General features: G+C 39.9%; 2 protein-coding genes across 2 annotated transcripts in view; one reads left to right on the top strand and one right to left on the bottom strand.

The window, feature by feature from the left end:
* LOC124552660 (CDK5 regulatory subunit-associated protein 3) overlaps positions 1 to 7,172 on the bottom strand; it is a 62,074-nt gene extending 54,902 nt beyond the window's left edge. Inside the window, exons 1-3 of the mRNA XM_047126984.1 lie at positions 6,899 to 7,172; positions 6,546 to 6,720; positions 672 to 910 (exon numbers count right to left, since the gene is read on the bottom strand). Of these exons, the coding sequence (XP_046982940.1) occupies positions 672 to 910; positions 6,546 to 6,720; positions 6,899 to 6,901 (417 nt within the window). The 5' untranslated portion in view covers positions 6,902 to 7,172. The remainder of the gene's footprint in view (positions 1 to 671; positions 911 to 6,545; positions 6,721 to 6,898) is intronic.
* Positions 7,173 to 7,447: 275 nt separating this feature from the next.
* On the top strand, positions 7,448 to 18,598 carry LOC124552448 (guanosine-3',5'-bis(diphosphate) 3'-pyrophosphohydrolase MESH1). Its single transcript, XM_047126726.1, has 3 exons — positions 7,448 to 7,605; positions 10,491 to 10,690; positions 18,061 to 18,598. The coding sequence occupies exons 1-3, from the start codon at positions 7,470 to 7,472 to the stop codon at positions 18,286 to 18,288; spliced, it is 564 nt and encodes a 187-aa protein (XP_046982682.1). The 5' UTR covers positions 7,448 to 7,469; the 3' UTR covers positions 18,289 to 18,598.
* The last annotated feature ends 1,076 nt before the right edge of the window (positions 18,599 to 19,674 follow it).

The following is a 19,674-nucleotide window of genomic DNA, read 5'->3' as shown; positions in this document are numbered from 1 at the left end:
CAGGCCTCCATCAGAAGAACATATCCTTTCAGCCTACCATTATCACTGCCTGTGCAGTTGGCCCTCATCACGGATTCCGACATCCAAATGGCTCTCGCCTCACTGCTGGTCTTGTCTACCAGTCCCACAGGGTCCGCAAGCATCAGGGATGCCCTCATCAGACTCACTGCTAACGGTGGACATAAGTTTGGCCACTATGGCAAGCGTGGTACGCACCTGCAACTGCCTGAGGTGGCTGCCAGGGGCAGTCTGGTCACCGACCACAATCACCACGTCCATCGTGCACACACAGCACAACACTAGTAACACCTGTCAGGGACAGTGTCTTTATAAGGGCAAACATGACTTCCCAGTCATGCTTGCAATAACATCACCCATTTCAGTTCTTGCATTGCACACTGATGAACAACAGAGAGCTGACTGGTGCAACATAATATCCAAAAGCTCCAATTCCATCCAGATTATAATTTATGAACAGTCCTCTTAGCCTGAAACAACTTCCATATATAATAAACAGATCTGTATACTCATTTCCCAACCTGTGTGATGGATGCTTCGAAATGAAGTGTACCTGCAACCATATCTCTCCCTAAAACCTGACCTTTCCCATTTATTTTCACAGTACTTTTCCCAGATGCATAGTTTTAAGCAATATGTGATTTGAAACATACCTCCTGCAACTCTCCACATTTGGCAATCTGCTTCTTCAAGCCTGGAACTTCATAGGTGACATTACGTATCAGCATCTGGGCGGCGTCTGCGAGGTATACGTTGTCCTTCTCGTACAGGCGCAGAACTTCTTGCCAGTCCTTCATGCGCTTCGAGCCGTACGATCCAAAAAAATTGCGGCTGTCAGCCTCTGTCTCCTTCAGTATCTCCACAATCTTCTTACAGTGGAAGTAATTTATGTCTGAGCAGAAACACATATTTCACAACTGGAAAGGATCAACACTGTAAACTCTACATATTTACAACAGTTATTTTAATTTCATAAGTGTGACCATTATATAAAGAAACATTCTTATTTAGCAAATTGGGACTGCAAAGTCTATTCATATATTACTGGTTTCAAATTACGAAGAGTTCATCTTCAGTTCTAGCCTTGCTACAATCCAAAATATCAACTTAGAAGCTAATCAGCCTCCAAATGCCGAAGGCACTCAGACAAGAGAAAGGATTATTAAAATAATCATACATTCAAGATAATTCACTATATGTTAATCAAATCTAGAAAGAAATGGGGGATATGTAATCAAAGCCAACTGCAGGAAAACAGGCATGATGGTTTCAGAAAAGTGGTATGTGAGCAATTTATCTATGAAAGTGATATTGTGAAGATAGAAATGGACTCAACAAAAAAGTTTCAGAAGATCTGGAAAGGTAAAATTGATTTCACAGAATTGTCATTCACACTGAATGTGAACTTTAGGCTGATTAATATGAACCCAAAGACATCAAAGACCAAAGCCCAAATAAAGCTATATGAAGGAAGGGCCATATGTACACACAGTACGAATACTGTGCCCGAGTAACACAGTGACTATACAAAGCAGGACTGCCATGGCTGGTATTCATGTCCTTGGTGAATTTTGTTTTATGAGCACTGTTTCATACATCAAGATGTATATAGACAGTACACATATACAGTGAAGTTTCAGGTTTGATTCTTTACTGGGTCAGAGATTTTCTTTTTTCGAGGAGTGGGTCTTTGTAGTGTCCTAATCATTTCATCTCATCTTCATCACAAGAATTTGCAAGTCACCAAAGTTGTGTCACATGGCACCTGCCGGCCAATAATGCCATTCAGTCACTTCATACAGGGAAGGAACTGGCCAAGGACTTATTCCAACATCCACCCGAGATGATTTAGGGAAACCACGAAAAACCTAAATCAGGGAAATATTGAACCTACAGATATAATTCATCTGCCTTGACCCATTATATGATCAAAAAGCCTGACTTAAAACCAGTCACTGAAATCAAACATACACAATAAGAAGAAGTACAACTATTTTCATGATATAACATTTGTTTGGTTGTTTGGGGGGAGGAGGCGGGGGGGGGGGGGGGGGGGGGAGTGTCTGACATTACAACAACGCCTCTTCTTTCCTCATGGCTAAGACATACAAATCAATAACTACCAGTCTAAAAACCAGTTTTTAAACATCACTAGTTTATGTGAAATAATACTCATATAACTACCACACTCAGAAATATTAAGTATTTAAAAATTTATAAAGCACAGTGAAATTAAATTACAATGCTACATTAAAAATACAGAATTCTCTGAGATTTCCCCAGTTTTTCCGAGTAAAATGTAATTCTCTCAGAATTCCCAGTTTTATAGAAAAATTGTCACCCTGAAAATGTTACAGGTTCCAACACATCTACAATCTACATCATCATCTCACAACATGTGGCAGTGGGTGCTTTACATATCACTATCATTTCCCCTTTTCCTTAGCAACTCACGAAAAATGCAGGAAGCTATGACTGCTACAGACCCTCCACCAAGATCTAATTTCTCGGAGTATCACACGAAAGCCCATTTTGAAATATAGATGTGGGAAGACATAATACATTGACTGCCTCTTTGAGAAATGTATGCTATCAAAATCTGGACAGTAAACCTCTCCGCGATGCGCAATGGCATTTTTGGATCGTGTATTTAGGAGCATCTCTGTAATACTCTCACACTTATAAACAAACCAATAGGAGCTTAATGAAACATTCTGTTTCTCTTAGCATCTCGTTTGCCTCCTTTATTAAGTCTACTTCACAGTCACCCCAACATTGATGAGCATTACTCAAGAAGTCACCAAACATGATTTCTGCAAACTGCTTCCTTTGGTGAGTGAATTACACTTTCTTCAGTGTATTACTGTAAACAGGGATCAACTTACACCAATTTAACTACAGTATGCATCCCTACCATCCTACAAACTATCAGAACACCCACCCCAAGAAACAATAGTTCCCCACAGGACAATCATTCCTCTCACCCTTAGCTTCCCAAACTGTAATTCATCAATTTTTACAACCTACCTAGGACCTCTCAAAGATCTCCTAAAATAAAAAAGCTCAGTACACACCTCACGGCAAAAGGAATACTAATCCAAGACACACCTATCACTCTCACTTGTCTCACACACAAAAAACCAAACAGAAGAACAATAACACCAATGGTATGTACAAAACTACATCCTGTATGGCAAGTCTCGATTGCTCAAACCAGATAGGCCTACTAATGAACCTCCAAGCATTATCACAATGGCATCTACACTTATACAGATCCCTGGTTTGAGAAGCAGGAGCTTTTGTCAGTTTCATCATTTCACCACACTGGTGACACCTAACATACTCCGCAGTTAGACCATACAATGTAAAAATTTTATAGTTGCAGCCATATCCTCACCCATCACAGCCACTAACACCACATGACTATTAAATTTAACAGTCAGATCCATACCTATGAACAAATGACACACACAAAAAATCAAATCCCACAAATGAATAAATTTCAAATTATGAACTAGCAGTTCCAAAACCAAAAACACAATCAGCCTGCAACTACCAATGCTAAATAACTCACTGACAGGCCAACAACAAATACCAGCTCTGGGGAAAATAAAAGAAAAAAAAAAAAGGTTCTCTCTAGGGAAAAGTTCAACGATGCCTCAGTGACATCACACAACATAACAGAGTTGTGACATGGGTGAAGGGCAACAAATGTTATCACAGCTATCTACCTATTCATTCAGAAACCATAACAGGGAGTTTTGGAAAATGTTCATAATATTATACTATTACACTAGAGCATACTTGATGAAATCATAATCATGAAGCATTTTCAAAGATACAGACAGCACACTATTTGAGACTGAATTATTGTTCCTGGATTGCAGAGATCTCATTATATGAGCTGATGTTCGTAATCAAGTCTTTAAAGCCACGTTGAATGTGTTGTAAAGTTGGCCAATGCGTCCTGATAGCAGCATGCCTCATGTGACTAAACAACAATGATGAGTAGCCCATTTCTTTCTTTCTATCTTCTTCTCTGTAGTTCACAGTTTCTCACTGTGAAAGGTTTCTCCTCTTTCATGACTGCTTTCTGCTGCCATATTTAGGTGTCATTTTGTACTCCATTTTTCTTCTGTATCTTGTAATGTTACCTTTTACCCCTCTTGTATATTCAGTCTTTTCCCCCTTCTGTCTCAGTAAAAGTACTACAATATGTACTGGAAAACAATTGCAGGTCACTCCAGTACATAGGAAGGGTAAAAGAACAGACCTGCAAACTTACAGATCAATAACCCCAAATCTGATTTGCTACACAATCCTTGAACATGTTCTCAGTTCAAATTTAATAATCTTTCTTGAGACTGGGAAGCTTATGCCCATGAATCAGCATGGCTTTGGAAAGTATTGCTTATGCGAAATTCAGCTTGCCCTTCCTCACACATATACTGTGAACTATGGCTGGAGGGTAACAGGCATACGACATATTTCTCCATTTCTGGGAGACATTTGACACAGAGCCCTTTGCGGGCTGTTAATGAAGGTACAAGCACATGGAACAGGTTCACAGATATGCGAGCAGTCGATGACTTTTGAAGTAATAAGAGTGTTGCCCAGAAAGTAATGCACCACATTTTTTTTCTTCAATAATTCTTTACTGAACGTAATGAGAATTACGCACCGTATTTTTCCATGTCATCTCCATCTCGTTCTATGGCCTTCCTCCAGTGCGAAACAAGAACATGTATGCCCTGTCGGTACCAGTCCTTGTCCTGGTGGCGGAGCCACTGCTTCACCAAATGAATCACCTCCGCACCGTCCTCAAAATGTCTCCCATGAATGGCATTCTTTAATGACATAACAACATCAGCTCGCTGCAACATGTCAGGTGTGACAGCCACGGATGGTCTCCTCAACCGCTGCAAATGGTGGAGCTCCGCGAAACCACCTTCTGATGTCTTCACCCTCTGTGCCCAGTGACGAACTGTACTTCTCGATGCTTTGCACAAGCGTTTGTGAATATACCTCACAGTTTCTTTCTCTGCAGTGAGAAATTCAATGATGGCACATTGCTTGTAACATACGACACATACAGATGCTATTTTGAAACTGTCCTGCAACTACACTATCTGTCAGAAGTGAAAGAAACTTGGCGCCCTCACTCAGGAGAATTCAAATAATGAATACATAACATTTTGCATTCGTAGCATTGTTTTCAGCAGAGGCAAAAAAAAAAAGGGGTGCACTGTCTGGGCAACACTCACAGAACCGAGTACGTTGTCCTCAACAGTGAGTGTTCATCGGAGACGAGGGTATACTCAGGAGTGCCTCACGGAAGTGTGACAGAACCGCTGGTGTCCTCTTAACACATAAGTGATTTGGAAGACAGGGTGGGCAGCCATCTGTGGTTGTTTGCTGATGATATTGTGGTGCACGGTAAGGTGTCGAAGTTGAGTAAATGTAGGAAGATACAAAATGATTTAAACAAAATTTCTAGTGTGAATGGCAGCTAGCTCTAAATGTGGAAAAATGTAAGTTAATGCAGACGAATATGAAGAACAAGCCTGCAACATTCAGATATAGTATTACTAGTGTCCTGCATGACACATGTCAAGTCATTTAAATATGTGGGAACAACACTGCAAAGCAACACTAAATGGAATGAGCATGTGAGAACTGTGATAGGGAAAGCAAATGGTCGACTTCAGTTTATTGGGAGAATTTTAACCACTCTTAAATGAGACCACTTATAGAAAGCCAGTGCAACCAATTCTTGGGTACTGCTTGAGTGTTTGGGATGTGTACTAGGTCAGATTGAACAAAGACACTGCAGCAATTCAGAGGCGGGCTGCTACCGGTAGGTTTGAACAACATGTAACTGTTATGGAAATGCTTCGGAAACAAAAAGGTGAATCCATGAACGGAAGGTGCCGTTCTTTTCGAGAGACACTAAAGAGAAAATTTAGAGAACCAGCATTTGAAGCTGACTGCCGAATGATTTTACTGCCGCCAACATACACTGGGGGTAAGGGCCGAGAACATAATAAATTAGGGCTCGTAACAGAGGCATAAGGACAGTCATTAAATTTCCCTTGCTCTATTTACGAGTGGAACAGGAAAGGAAATGACTAGTAGTCCCCTCCACTACGCACCATAAAGTGGCTTGCAGAGTATCTATGTAGATGTAAATGTACCATGATCAGTACCACACTACTGGCTGATATTAACATACAAGTGAAGTATCGTGTGTTATTCAGGTACATATTTAGTGTCAGTCAGACATACATTGTATCCATAATTCATTGAACGTGACATGTTAAATATCTGCAACACGAAATGTAGACGTTATTAGAAAGGCCAAATAAATCACAAACAAATGACCGGGCCCCGTCTGATGACTGGGAATATTCATACTAAACAATATCGGAAAGGCACGATACAGTCGTGAAAAAATGCCATGCCAGCAATGATAGTTACCAACATACATGAAATCATGCTGTGATTGTGGGGCAAGTTGTTTCACTTACAGGATCCTGAAAGAAGTTTCGCAATTCCATCATGAACAGGCATGTCTTGAATAGCGTTGTTTATTCTTTCTCTTACAGTCAAAACATGGTTCTGCCAGTCGCGATTCACGTGTCGTCTGCTTATCATCCAGTCCAACAGTTTGTTCGTATGAATGTCAATTGGGATGTTCTGGTCCTTAATATGAAAAAGTAAAGGAAAATTCAGAATAGAACTCAAAATACACATATCATATTCATAACATCTGGTAGAGTTTATTATAAACTGGCAATCTTTACAGGTAAACCGAGTCAGCTCTACGTTAAATGTGTGTTGTAAGTCAACAAACTTAAATGACAATTAAGCATCAACTCACCATTTTCGTTTACATCCAATCCATCAAACACGTAAACCTCCCACTGACAACAAACACGTTTGTCACCACCAAAGATGTAACGCAGCAACCTCCATCACATACAAGCGCAGACATCCTTTCTACGCCCACATCTCGCTGTGCGAAGGAAACCGGGGCCCAACATGAATAGAAGTCGACAATAGTACCGCGGAACAAAGAAGAATTGTTGAACCGTATGCGAATGAAAGACCCTACTTACAGAGATAGTTCAGTTCAGACATTATAAGTCAAGGCATTGAGCAAACATTTTCGACCATCGTGTTGAACGTCCCGGTTCCACGCACTCGATTTGAAGAAAGTCAGATTGAGATTGATATGTTAAAAGATCCAGTGTCGTATTTTCAGTATGTATTAGCGATTATTTAAAGATACACAAAACTGTTTATCCTAAAGAGTCATCAATAAACTGTTTGAGTTTCTAGTTGGAGCAGTGTTTTTTGATTACGCACCTGAAGTTGAAATTCGTTGGTAGAGTCTTTGGTGTTATTGTGCAGCGTCAATGTACTGTAACTGCAAATTGCATTCTTTGAACATGTCGAAGAGAGGAGAGGAAGCAAGTGGTGATGTTACCGCTAAACTTATCCAATGCACCAATTTTGCAGCGGTGAAACATAAAGACCAGAGAAGGAAAGATCCAGAAAAAACTCCGTATATCAATCATCCTGTCGGTATGAACTGTCATTATGTATTTCTCTCGCATATGTGTTTGTCGGCGTCCATACAGCACTGTTCTTACAGAATCACAACAGCAAAAGTTAAAAAGAAAAAAGGAAAAAACTAATGTTTTGAGTTACTTATATTACAGGCTCTGTTGGTCTTATGAAATAGCGTTAACTTTGTCGTAATGAGCCGAAATAATACTCTTGTCCATGAAAAATACAGTGTTCAAAACTAATAGACTCGGGAGAGTTAATTTTATTTGACTGATTATGCGCTATGCATGTTGTTTGTATATTTATTTGTAGAACCGCCAGCGAAATGTAAATCTAGATCAGAAGTAGGTGAATCCACTACGTGGAAAGGCATGACTTCTGCACACCTTATGCAGGAAAGGATTTTCAATGTCCTGTAGGGGCAATAACTGCCAAAGTGTTGAAACTGAGGCCACAGTTCGATGATACTGGTTCCCTAAGTATCAGTCCTTGCTAAAACATATACTAGGCCTACTACTGTATAGAGGACCGTATCCACCTCTGTATACATGTACTGCCTTATGAAGAATGTAGTCAACAATCATCAGTTGGGCAGGCCGCAGTCAGTTAATTATGTGTAATAGTGAGACTGTTGCAATGAATTTTCATACCCAACCATTTGAGATTATGCATAAATCCATTGATTTCCCCGAGGACGATCAAGCATAAAGTACCCTGTAACAAAATTCTTTGGCATTTGGCTGCGAGACAAACTGAAATGGATTAAAGATACTGAGTATGTTAGTAGTTAGCTAAGTTTAAGATACTATGGCTTAAGTGTGTTACAGGCATGCACTAGTATGGAAACTGTTAAACATGCTTATATTCAGACACATACCATCCAGCAGTATTCAGTATGATTAAAGTTCAAAAGAAAGCCATTAGAATAATAAATGGAAGTAAAATAATGGTGTAAATCTACTTTGACAGAACTTTGTTTTTGCTGCTAAGCATTTGTATAAAAGAAACCATGTTAATTTAGAAAACAAATGCAGTAGATAATTTGAATGAAATTCATTTCTCAACGAACTTGTAGGGAAAAAACACACACACATTTTTTTATGGTTTGTAGTAACCAATTACACTAGCCCCTCTCCTCACATTCGGTCTGTGGAATCGATTTGTCAGTATTTGATGTGGTTTACGAAATATATCCAGCGGTAACGTTAGGTGACTCACCCTGTATATACTAGGAAGCAGTAGCAAGTGAAATATGGCTGAAAGCAGTTACTCATTGCACCAACCAATTTCAAGCTTATAATATGTTTGTTTGTATGGCCATCTTCCTCAGCAGCTGTTAACATCTGTTGTTATAGGTTATCTGTCTTGACCTGACTGCAATCTAATTCAAAAGAATTATACTAGACACTCTTTGCTTTGTAAATAAAAGCATTTTCTGTGGTGTTTTGTAAATTGGATGCACATGTTTGTATATTCTTTTGATTGTTTTAGGTTAAAAACAGCAGTTTCTTTATAAAGTTGGCCTGCAAGCTACTTACGGTGTTTACATAATCTGCTCCTTCCCTTCTTGCTAGCCGTGGTTGGTATCGACTGACTTCATTTCATATCTGCACTGTGCAGATTTTGGCATTTTGCATTATTTCCTGCGCTGCACTGTGCCCAGTGATGAATGAAATACATTTGAGAAACTCAATTGTAAATAGTGCAGCGCAGGAAACAGTACATAATGCTGAAACCTGCCAAGTGCAGATATGAAATGAAGCCAGTAGACACCAACCACTGCTAGCAAGAAGGGAAGGAGCAGATTATGTAAAGAAACACCAAATGTACAAACATGTGGATCCAATTTACAGACTACCACAGAGATGATCCAATTTACAGACTACCACAAAGATGCTTTGTAAATAAAAGCGAAACACATCTGGTATAATTCTTTTGAATTAGATTGCAGTCAGCTCAAGACAGATAACCTTTAATAACAGAATTTCAAGTTTCTTCAAATGTTATTGTGGTTAACATGCTCAAATGCTTTTGAGAAGACATGAACAATGACAATAGTTTAAATTTTGTCATTTAAATATACATAGCTGTTGCAATCGTAGACCAGTGACTTGCTTTAAATATTCAGAAATGTCCACATCACAAAATGAGAAAGACCTAATATCCTATGATAATATCAACAAGTAACAATTAGAGTCAAACTAGTACAAACACCTGTGCATAAGAATCTGTAAGAATATGAAATGGAATGATGATGTAGCCTTCAGCTGCATGTAAAACTGGTGTTAGAGATTGGTTTGTTGTTAGAATACTAGGAAATGAGATTGCTTTCAAAATAGTCATTTTGATCTATCCTGGAATACTGCTAAAGTGTGTGTGGGACCCAAACCAAATAGGACTAACAGGGGATATTGAAGATATACAGAGAAGAGTAGCAATAATGGCCACAGATTTGTTTGATCAAGGGGAGAGTGTCTCAGAGATGCTGAAGAACCTGAACTGGAAAAATCTTGAAGATAGATGGGAAGTGCCCACAAGAAAGTTTACTTACAAAATTTCAAGAACCAGCTTTAAATACTGTATCTAACAATATATTACAGCCCTCTATGTTTCTCTTGTGTAGGGATCATGAGGGCAAGATTAACTACAGAGTGTACAGAGGCATTTGAGCAGTATTCTTCCCCTGCTCCATATGTGAAGGGGTCAGGAAGAAACCTAATAATTTGTACAATGCAAAATGGTCTCTGCCATGCACTCCATAATAGTTTACAAAGTATGGATGTAGCTGTAAACAGATAGCTAGTAGAAAACCTCTTCATATGTCTCTTAGTTTGTACATGAAAGCACATTAGAATGTGCACTACAATTGAAGCATTAAAAACTAACATTCCATCTTACAGGTGTAGCATACATCTTGACACATGAAGGTAGTGTCACAGATGTGGAGGTCATTATGGCCGCTCTGCTGCATGACACCGTTGAGGATACAGACACATCATTTGAAGAAATTGAGGAGCTGTTTGGACAGAGAGTGACATCTCTTGTGCGGGAAGTCACAGACGACAAAAGCTTACCAAAGGAGGAACGAAAGAGACAGCAGGTAACATAAAGCTAATTATGTTTTGTAGAATGACCGAAGTGCGTTCTTTATATCCTATGTGTGATTTTTTTATGACAGAAGGCTGTGAAATACTGAACTCGGTCTTCAGAAATTGTTTCACCGCGGAAAACCATAATGCAGTTCCTCCTTTCAGTTGTCACATTAATCCCAAAATGGTGGATATTGAGATAAAGGATTGTGGAATAAAACATTGGGTAAAACTGGTCAGCAGCAGAAAGACAACTGGACCAGATGAGATAACCTGTTCTGCTGAGATAAGCAGAAGAACTTTCTCCCCTTCTAGCAGTATTTTATCGTAGGTCACTGGAGCCATGAAGGGAACTTAGTATTTTTTAAAAAGTGCAGGTCAGTCCTCTTTTCAAGATATACCACCAGATAGGTGATGTGATGTTCCCCTGTGGTGGCAATTTGTCAGTGAGCGGTGATTATCAGATATTATGTAGCTCACATTTTATTTCTTGTGACTACGGATACTAAAAGGATCGAGCTGCTGTTTCAGATTCTATACGGTAAGTGCTGGAAGCCAAAAATTTAGTACAACCACCACGTGCCTAAATTAATACAGCAGTTCTCAGATATGTATCCCATATATTTTTCTACTCAATCACAGTAGTGACAATAAATGAAATAGCCTCAGGCTGTAGTTATGGTGTTACAAATTTTATTGATAATAGATTTTGATGCCTCATATTTCATCCTGGTGCACCTGTGTACGTACTAAAAACATTTTTTTTCTTATTACATACATCAGTGCATATACAACATAATTTCTTGCAGAGTATACATTGTCAGCTAACCAGTGTACCTTTCTCAAGATTAGGTTAGAGGTCTGTGCTAAATCCTAATATAAAGGGATTATAATTAGTAATAGTGAATATCACTACTAGTTCTGTAGTATTTTCTGTCTTTAAATGTTTGTCATTACGCATTGATATTACTTAATTTCAATATGAAGTTAACCTCTATGTATTGGGAGTGCATAGCTGTTCTCTAATGTACAAAGCAACTTTACAGTGTTGCCAATGACTTGTACACTGGCCACGAATAAATATTAATTGTGCAAGTACACTGAGGTACGATGATGACTAAGTATGCACCACAGGTTTACACGTTTGAAATATGAAATTGTTAGTATTCACCTATAGTAATGTCAAAAGGAAACCAATCAAAAAGTTTCTGTTTGAGGGTGTTACTGCAGCATATATGCAACATGTGCAACTCTGATGTGAGTATATAAACATTGACATTTAGGCAAGGAATCAGAGTGGCATTTGTGTCATTCCAGTGTGTATGCAGTAAATACAGAAACGTGAACTGTGGTGGAGTTACTACCAAATGCACATGAGCAGGACCAACATAGTGTCCTTTTCTTGCCTGCTGGAGAACAAACACCAGTAGACAGTCATCAGAGAATGAAGAATGTGCAAGGGGCAGTGTGTCTGTTGAAAACCACCATCGTGTGATGCCAACTGCGACAAGGGGCTCTGCTGCTTCATGATAATGCGCAACCCAATGTCGCAAATGTCTTAACGCAGAAGTTACGCAAACCCTAGTGGGAGACACTTGAGCACGTGCTCTACAGTCCTGCTCTCTCCTCCGTGTGATTATCACATCTGTGATCCCTTAAAAAAAAACCTTGAGGGGTCAATGATTCCTGGAGGATGAGGATGGGCAGCAGGCAGTGACAGACTTCTTCATGCAGCATGACATCTTGTTTTACAAAATGAATATCTTCAACTTCATGCATCGGTAGAATGATCAAGTCATTTACTTATGGAGGTATTGCCTGATTGGCACACGGATTCTGGCCTGTACGGCCTTATAACAGAAACTTTTTGATGGCCCCTTGTATTTTCTGCCTCACGTTGTTGACATTACACATTGTTACTACTCACTTTTCTGGTGGATTGTACCTAAATGTGTTGGGAGTGTAACTACTGTATTAGAAAAACCAGGGCTGCCGCAGGTTTGGGTAATCTGGGAATATCAGGCAATTTCTGAGGTGTCATGCATCATCACTGGCTGGGTGCAGCTGAGTACATTCACCACTTCCCTACTCCCTCATTCCTACTGCTTCTCCCCTTCCTACCACTCCCCTCAGCTTGCAGTCAGTGCTGCCACCACTTCTTGCCATTAGCCTAGCAGCTGCCAACGAGAGGTAGGGAGGTGTGAGAAGTCGTTTGTTTGGATCTGATTCTCAGAGACTGTAGACACAGCTGCTGGAGACAGCGGTCATGTATGCACAAATTGTGTCTGAGTGAATGTGTGTGCACTCTCGTTTTCTCATAAAATCTGTGACTGAAAATACAGTTGTGAGAGCGTGATGATCATTTCTACATGCCTGTCTGTGGCTCAACAATCGTCTGTATGGTCGGTTGCTACCTATCCTCATTATTATTGATTCTCAGAGTATTTGAACTAGTTATCTGTTGCGCGGACTGATCACCGTGGTCTCATTTCATCAATGTGCTGTCTGTGGCTCGTGAAAAGCTGCCACACGAGTGGATTTCTGTGACAGGCCAAAACTGCAGGCCATTTCTGTGGGTATCCGTACTGGATCGGGCCTGCTGGTCGGAAGCCATTTGGTTCCCACTAATGTGCCTGTCAGATCTAGTCTTGCCGATCTGCCCACAGGCTGGGTCTGTTTGTGTGTGGCGTAATGCAGTGGATTTTCATGATGCGTGGACCCAGGACTGTGGTGCTCCTCAGCAGGCCAGAGGCCGTGGGCGATGGGTTTCAGGAATTGCAACTGTCTCACCACAAGCACGTTCTACAGTGTGGTGTTTTATAGACTTTTATTTGTTTTAGAACATTTTGGAACTTCAAAAGTAGTTTATATGGTAGAAATTATGGACAAAAAGAAGAAGGCTGTGTCAGTCACTGTTGGTTTGTACGTTATGTACTCGTATAATTCTTGAAATACAAGTCGGACAATACGTGTCAAATAATAGGTATAACATAGTGGGTCTAAAACTGATAATAACAAACATAGTAGAACCAACATTCTTTTGGCGGTCACCTACAGTGTTGGTTTACACAATTGTTCCCCGCCTTATACACTTCTTTCAAGATGCCTTCTTTTTTCTGAGGTTGTTCCTGAAATCAGTGAAGGTATTTTAAGTCGGTCTTGCGACTCCAAAGAAATGCGTAATTTTGTCACCAAATGTGTTTTGTTTTACTGAAATTCGATAACATCAGTGGACTTAATGAAACACACATACCATTTGACTTGCTTTGACCATCTAAAAACAGTTCATTACGAAAGACGTTGATGTTAGTATTTAAGATTTTTGCTCACATCAGAAAACACCATCTGCTAGCAATTTTTTTTAGATATTTCCTCGTTTGCACTATTATTTCTTGTACTGAAGCTGCAAAGACAGATTGTCAACTTATGTCTTAACTTACTCTTGTGATCTCAAAATTTGTCAGGGAAAAATGCTAGAACTTGTCTGGAAATCTGAGGGAATTTCACTTGGGGAAACTTGTGGCAACCTTTAAAAACATTTATGATATTAAATCAGCCTTTATAATGACCATGAGTAAATATTAAGACATACCTTAAGACAGGTCAACTGTGTAAGTTACAACATATACTTTGCAATAAATTGTTTTATGTTCTATATGCAATGATGTATGTAATCTTAAAAAAGATTTTTATTGTAGGCACAGGTGCAACTGAGGATGAGGCTTCGAGATGATTATACACTGCAGCCTGAGGCTATTTTGTTATTACTGCATGCGGCTGCATTCCCACCAATCATTATGACAGATAATGAAGATAGGTCAATTAGAGTACTCTACACATTAAACAATTCTTTTGAAGAAACAGTGCAGAATTGCTTGACTCCCAATCCCAATGTAACTGTACAGTTGACAGTTCAAAATACAACAGAAAAAATCATTTTTGGCAGATCTCTGAATGTCTTTTGTTCATTGTGGTGTAGTCAGCATTGTCATGACACACTGTTTACTTCATGTCACATCCCACTTTCCAACACAGGACACTGTAGCACAGAACAAATGCAATGTCTGAATGTACTGCAATTCAAGATAATACTATCATCACTGTCTCACCTTGAAGATGTCCAAAATCCATTCATACTCTTTCACATGCAAAAAGATGACGGAAACCTCTAACAGTTTTTGGGTCTAAACTATTTAACTAGTAAATGGTTCCAGCTATCGCACTCATCATTAGTCGTCTAGATAAATGTTGGTTAACACATTACTTTACCAGAGTGACAAGTTACACCATAATGTGCTAATTATAGGTCTCTATCAGTGTTGTTGATCTGTTGTAGAATTATGAAACACTTTTTATGCTCACACGTTGTAAAGTTCTCAGAAAATGAAAATCTCGTCTCTATAAATCGGGCTGAAGCCCTCAAGCAGAGATCTTGAGAAACTCGGTTCACACTGTTCATCCACAAGATCCAGAGCACTGTAGAATAAGGCACTCAATTGATGCCATGTATCTTGATTTCCAGCATTCAATATAATTCTGCATTGTGTTTTAGTGTTCAAAATATTAACTTACTGAGCATTGGACCAGGTTTGTGATTTGATACATAGTGTGTGAGACTTTTTATTGGCTGGAATAGCATGTAGAAATAGTTCATCTCTTTGTATCCCCTGTTTCTTTACATTCTCATTTGTGTAATGTTTGTGGGTCAGGTACCGCATGTGTTCATTGGTCCACCATTTCACCATACTTGAATCAACTGAAATTGCTGTAACATGAAAACATTAGTCTGCTTGTATGTGCTACACTGTGGAGGCAGAATCACTTGTTCTGAAAACTGCAGGTAACAGCTTGAAGACTGCGTCTCCACTAATGTGCAAGCAGGGCCTGTGAGTTTGCAGAATCAGTCGGAAGTATCCGTGGTCCAACGCTACAATCCACTCGGGTGTGGCCAGCTTATGCTAACAGAAAACTAACTGCTGTAGAAACATTTTGTGTGCTTGCAGGAAATCAACAAACATTTGGAAAACTTCTTGCAAAATCCATTACTAGTCACCTTGTACATCTGTCTCTCATCAAACTAGACCATATTTAGTGCCCATAAGCTCAGATGTCCTTCCTGAAATCGTGTTATTTAGTACCCTGTTGAGAGAAATGAATGTCATGTATGTTACATGTGTCTATGACATACATAAATACTATCAGGCAGTGGAGCACTTCAGAGTATATAAAAAAGTATTTCATTTTAGATTAAGATGTTGGTGGCCTTCCACATTTTAATATCAGTTAACAATGAGTACTTGCTCTGTTCATTTTTAGTATTTACCAGGACTGGCATGTCCGAGCAAACAACTTCGACTGTGTTCAAGAAGTATCTGCATTGTTTCTGACACTTCATTTTATGAATTACATATATGGAATGATTTGACCTATCTGTTGATGCTCATTGCATCTCACGACATTGTTTTGGATGGCAATGGAACATTTGAGTAAAGCATATATCAAATAAAGCAATCATTCAACATCGATTATTGAAAGCAGTTACCTGAGTAGACAGAAGTGGGGAGGTGATAAGGAAAGATGCACGAAACAGTAAAAGGGTAGCAGGTAGGTCTTTCGCCAGATGATTCAGTAGCCAAACCCTACCACTTGTGCTACAGCCCCCAAAGCTGGCTGACACACTTTCCCCACTGCCATGTGATGCTGTCTGAGTGCTAGGTGGGGGCAGAGGGAAAAACTGTGAACGCACTGCATTTAAATAGCAGGGCAGTCTCACTGCACGCGACTTAGTTTTATACTGCACATTTCCCAACAACACAAACAAATTTAATTATTTGTGGTGCTGAAAACATAATATAATTTTTATCTGGTACAAAATGTCAGCATATGGACAGATGCAGACAATTGCACTCAGGTGTAATTATAACTTATTTATGTGATTATTCAGTTTCTCCTGGCGTATTTCTTGCTCAAACAGTCCGTGAGTGTACTGCCAGTCCTTAGTGTCCAACAGGCACAATATTTCGGCGATCAGACGTGTCGCCATCGTCAGCACATTTGACGGGAATGAGTCTCGAAAACAGATGTAAGAGTGATTGACAGTGATCTCAAAATGTTTAGAAAACTATTGTTGTAATTCTTTCAAAGCCATGATGAATTCTTCAGACTTAATGTTTTCTGTAACACACGTGAGCTTAGGGAATGGGACTGTGTTTGACAGAATGTGTCCCGTCTGTAATGTGATTTTCTTTTTAAACGCATCCCCATCAAATCAGAAAGCAAGTTGTTTCTCACATTGCTGTGTCTTACTTCGGACAGTGTGCAATCAAGTGCACTTAAAATGCGAGGTCTGCGATCCATTCCGGACATTCTAATTTTCATTCCTGCACTCCTCTTTCCTTCCTTAAGAGCAAGTTTTAAATTGAAAAATTGTTCCAGGCATGCCTCTTGACTTAATCAAGATACTTTGCAGTGATGTATAAAGTCTCCATACACTTTGTTCAATTTCATTGAAAACTGTTGCAGCTGACAGTGGAATAATGTGTGCGACTTCAGAAATTTTACTATTTGTAGCACCAACTTCCTCACGTGTTGTATGCTTGCAGATTTAGCAAAAACAGCTCCTTGATTACAGATCAGTAAATCCCATCTATCAATCATTGTAGTTACTTGCTCTTTCGTTGTCAGCTAAATCTTTAAATTCGTTCTGCAGGCTATTGTAATATCATTTAACAGCGAATTTGTGATCCCTGTCATTTATGCAGAAATTATCATCTCTCTCTCTTGTCATTCCCATTCATTGTTTAAGGCTTGTGACATCACTAGATGCCTCTTTTTGTGCACCTGTGACCGTCCCGAGTACTGTGAAGAAAAAGCGAAGGATAAATAGCACTGACACTACGATACTGTCGAACTGAAGAGAGTTGTGCGGACTGAAAAATACCACACTGCAATATTCAGTGAAGTGTCATGCTGTGCCAGGTACACCCAAGAAGGATCAAAGCCAAAGAGGCTAGGCCTCAGGCAACACAAAGCCTGCAAAACCTGCATGTGTTTAAGTTTGGCGTGTCATGGCCAGCAGTGATATAGGAGATAGGGAGAGGGAGGGAAGGAAAGGAGAGTGGTGGTGGAGAGGAAGACAGAGAGGGGGAGAGTAAGGAAGAGGTTGGAAGATGTGGAGAGGAGGGGAGAGAGTTGTTGAAGTTTTATGAATATATTCTGGTACATGTATTGAAATAACATTTTATAGTTGAATTGAATTTAAAATGTGTCAGTTATTGTTCGTGCCCTTCTAGGGGAAATTTTAGTGGTTTTTACCTCCTCTCATAGTGTTAAATTTTAATTCAGTAAATTTTGACAAAGTTGTTTTGCCTGGCAATTACAGGTGGTGCACGCACCGACATCTAGCCCCGGTGCAAAGTTGATCAAGCTGGCAGACAAACTGTACAATTTGAGGGACCTGGAACGTGCGACACCAGATGGCTGGTCAGAGAAAAGGGTCCACGAGTACTTCGTGTGGTCGAGGGATGTGGTGCGGGGCCTGCGCGGTTCCAACGCTGCACTGGAGGCGGCTCTCGATAAAATATTTCGGAGCCGAGGCATCGATTTGTGATTTGCGGTGATTGCTTAAAAAGCAGTCTCGTGCTTCAGTAACAGATATCAGGGTTGTGCTGTGACAGTGTTTCCTGGAAACCAAAGTCTCTGCTACTGAAACTGAAGCATAAAATTGGTTGTGTTGCTACTGCCATGTGTGCTGGACAAAATAGTACAAATTAACAAATAAGGCAATACTTTTCCTTTGTATGATGGTGCTGTTTCAGTGTATGGGAATGGTTCTCCCTTCACTATGTGGTTTCTTTGTACTTGAAATACTTTACTGTGTGCATGCCGCTATTAAAACCAGAATGTCTCAGTGCAAAGCAGATTGTAATTTGTATTTATTGAGATTTCTATTTTACCAGATGTTACATCAATGAAAATACTCTGGAGTTGTGTAATGAAATAATTACCAGGATGATTGGTACAATGCAGTGCTGGTGTCATTTCATAAGAAAGATAAATACATTCCTGTTGTAAACATTTATAAAATGGATATTTGAATAAAACATTTTGAAATATATATACAGCAGTGACAATTTGCTACATCAGTGGAAATAGCATTAATACAAATTTAGCCTCCTGAGCGAGATAACACAATAGTACATTGCGTTTGTATTCAAGAGAATGGCGGTCTGAATCTCTAGGTTTACGTTTATGGAAAATAAATACTATGGTCAACATTCACCATGATTTCCCTATGGACAAATATGTCAAATAATGGCAAAATAGTCTCTCTCTCTCTCTCTCTCTCTCTCTCTCTCTCTCTCTCTCTCTCTCTCTCTATTGGAGACCACTCCTGAGTAATAAACTTTGTGAAATCAAGCGGACTCCCACCAGGTGGCATTCCTCACACTGCATCTCCCAGCAGGAATCTAGCATTCTCTGCCATCTTTGTATCAACCATACCAAGCTGACCCTTGGTTTTTTACTCTGAGCTCCCCCGCCCCCCCCCCCCCCTTTTGTAGTTGTGGGGTCCCCCCTTTACCCCTCACCACAGTGATCCGTAGTTTGCTGAACTCTTGCCACCCTTTGGCATTTCGTACTAAATATGTGCTCTCACCTTTCTTCTCGTGGGTGTTTAGCAGATGATCCTTGCACAATTATGTCCATCCTCAGTTGGTTTTCTTCACGAAAGTGATTTGTCCTCCCAGATTAATGTACGTGAATTTCCTTCTGGAATTGGTGTCTGTTAGTGTAGGTGTCAGCTTGGGAGGTCTTCAGCCTCATCTCCATGCCGGCCAGGTTTTTACCCCCATTTCCCTACATTTTGTGTGGTCTTTTGTGCCATTTTTTCCCCCTTTCTAGTGTCTTTTCCACCTTGGGTTGCCACATTGTGTGGCAGTCACGGCATGGTGTGGGGACTGGGATGGGTCAGTGGCAGTGCTGGTAGCACCTTTGG

Source organism: Schistocerca americana, chromosome 10, assembly GCF_021461395.2.
Source record: "Schistocerca americana isolate TAMUIC-IGC-003095 chromosome 10, iqSchAmer2.1, whole genome shotgun sequence".
Classification (NCBI taxonomy): domain Eukaryota; kingdom Metazoa; phylum Arthropoda; class Insecta; order Orthoptera; family Acrididae; genus Schistocerca; species Schistocerca americana.
Note: the sequence above shows the minus strand (reverse complement) of the source record. Positions and strands in the feature narration are given on the sequence as shown.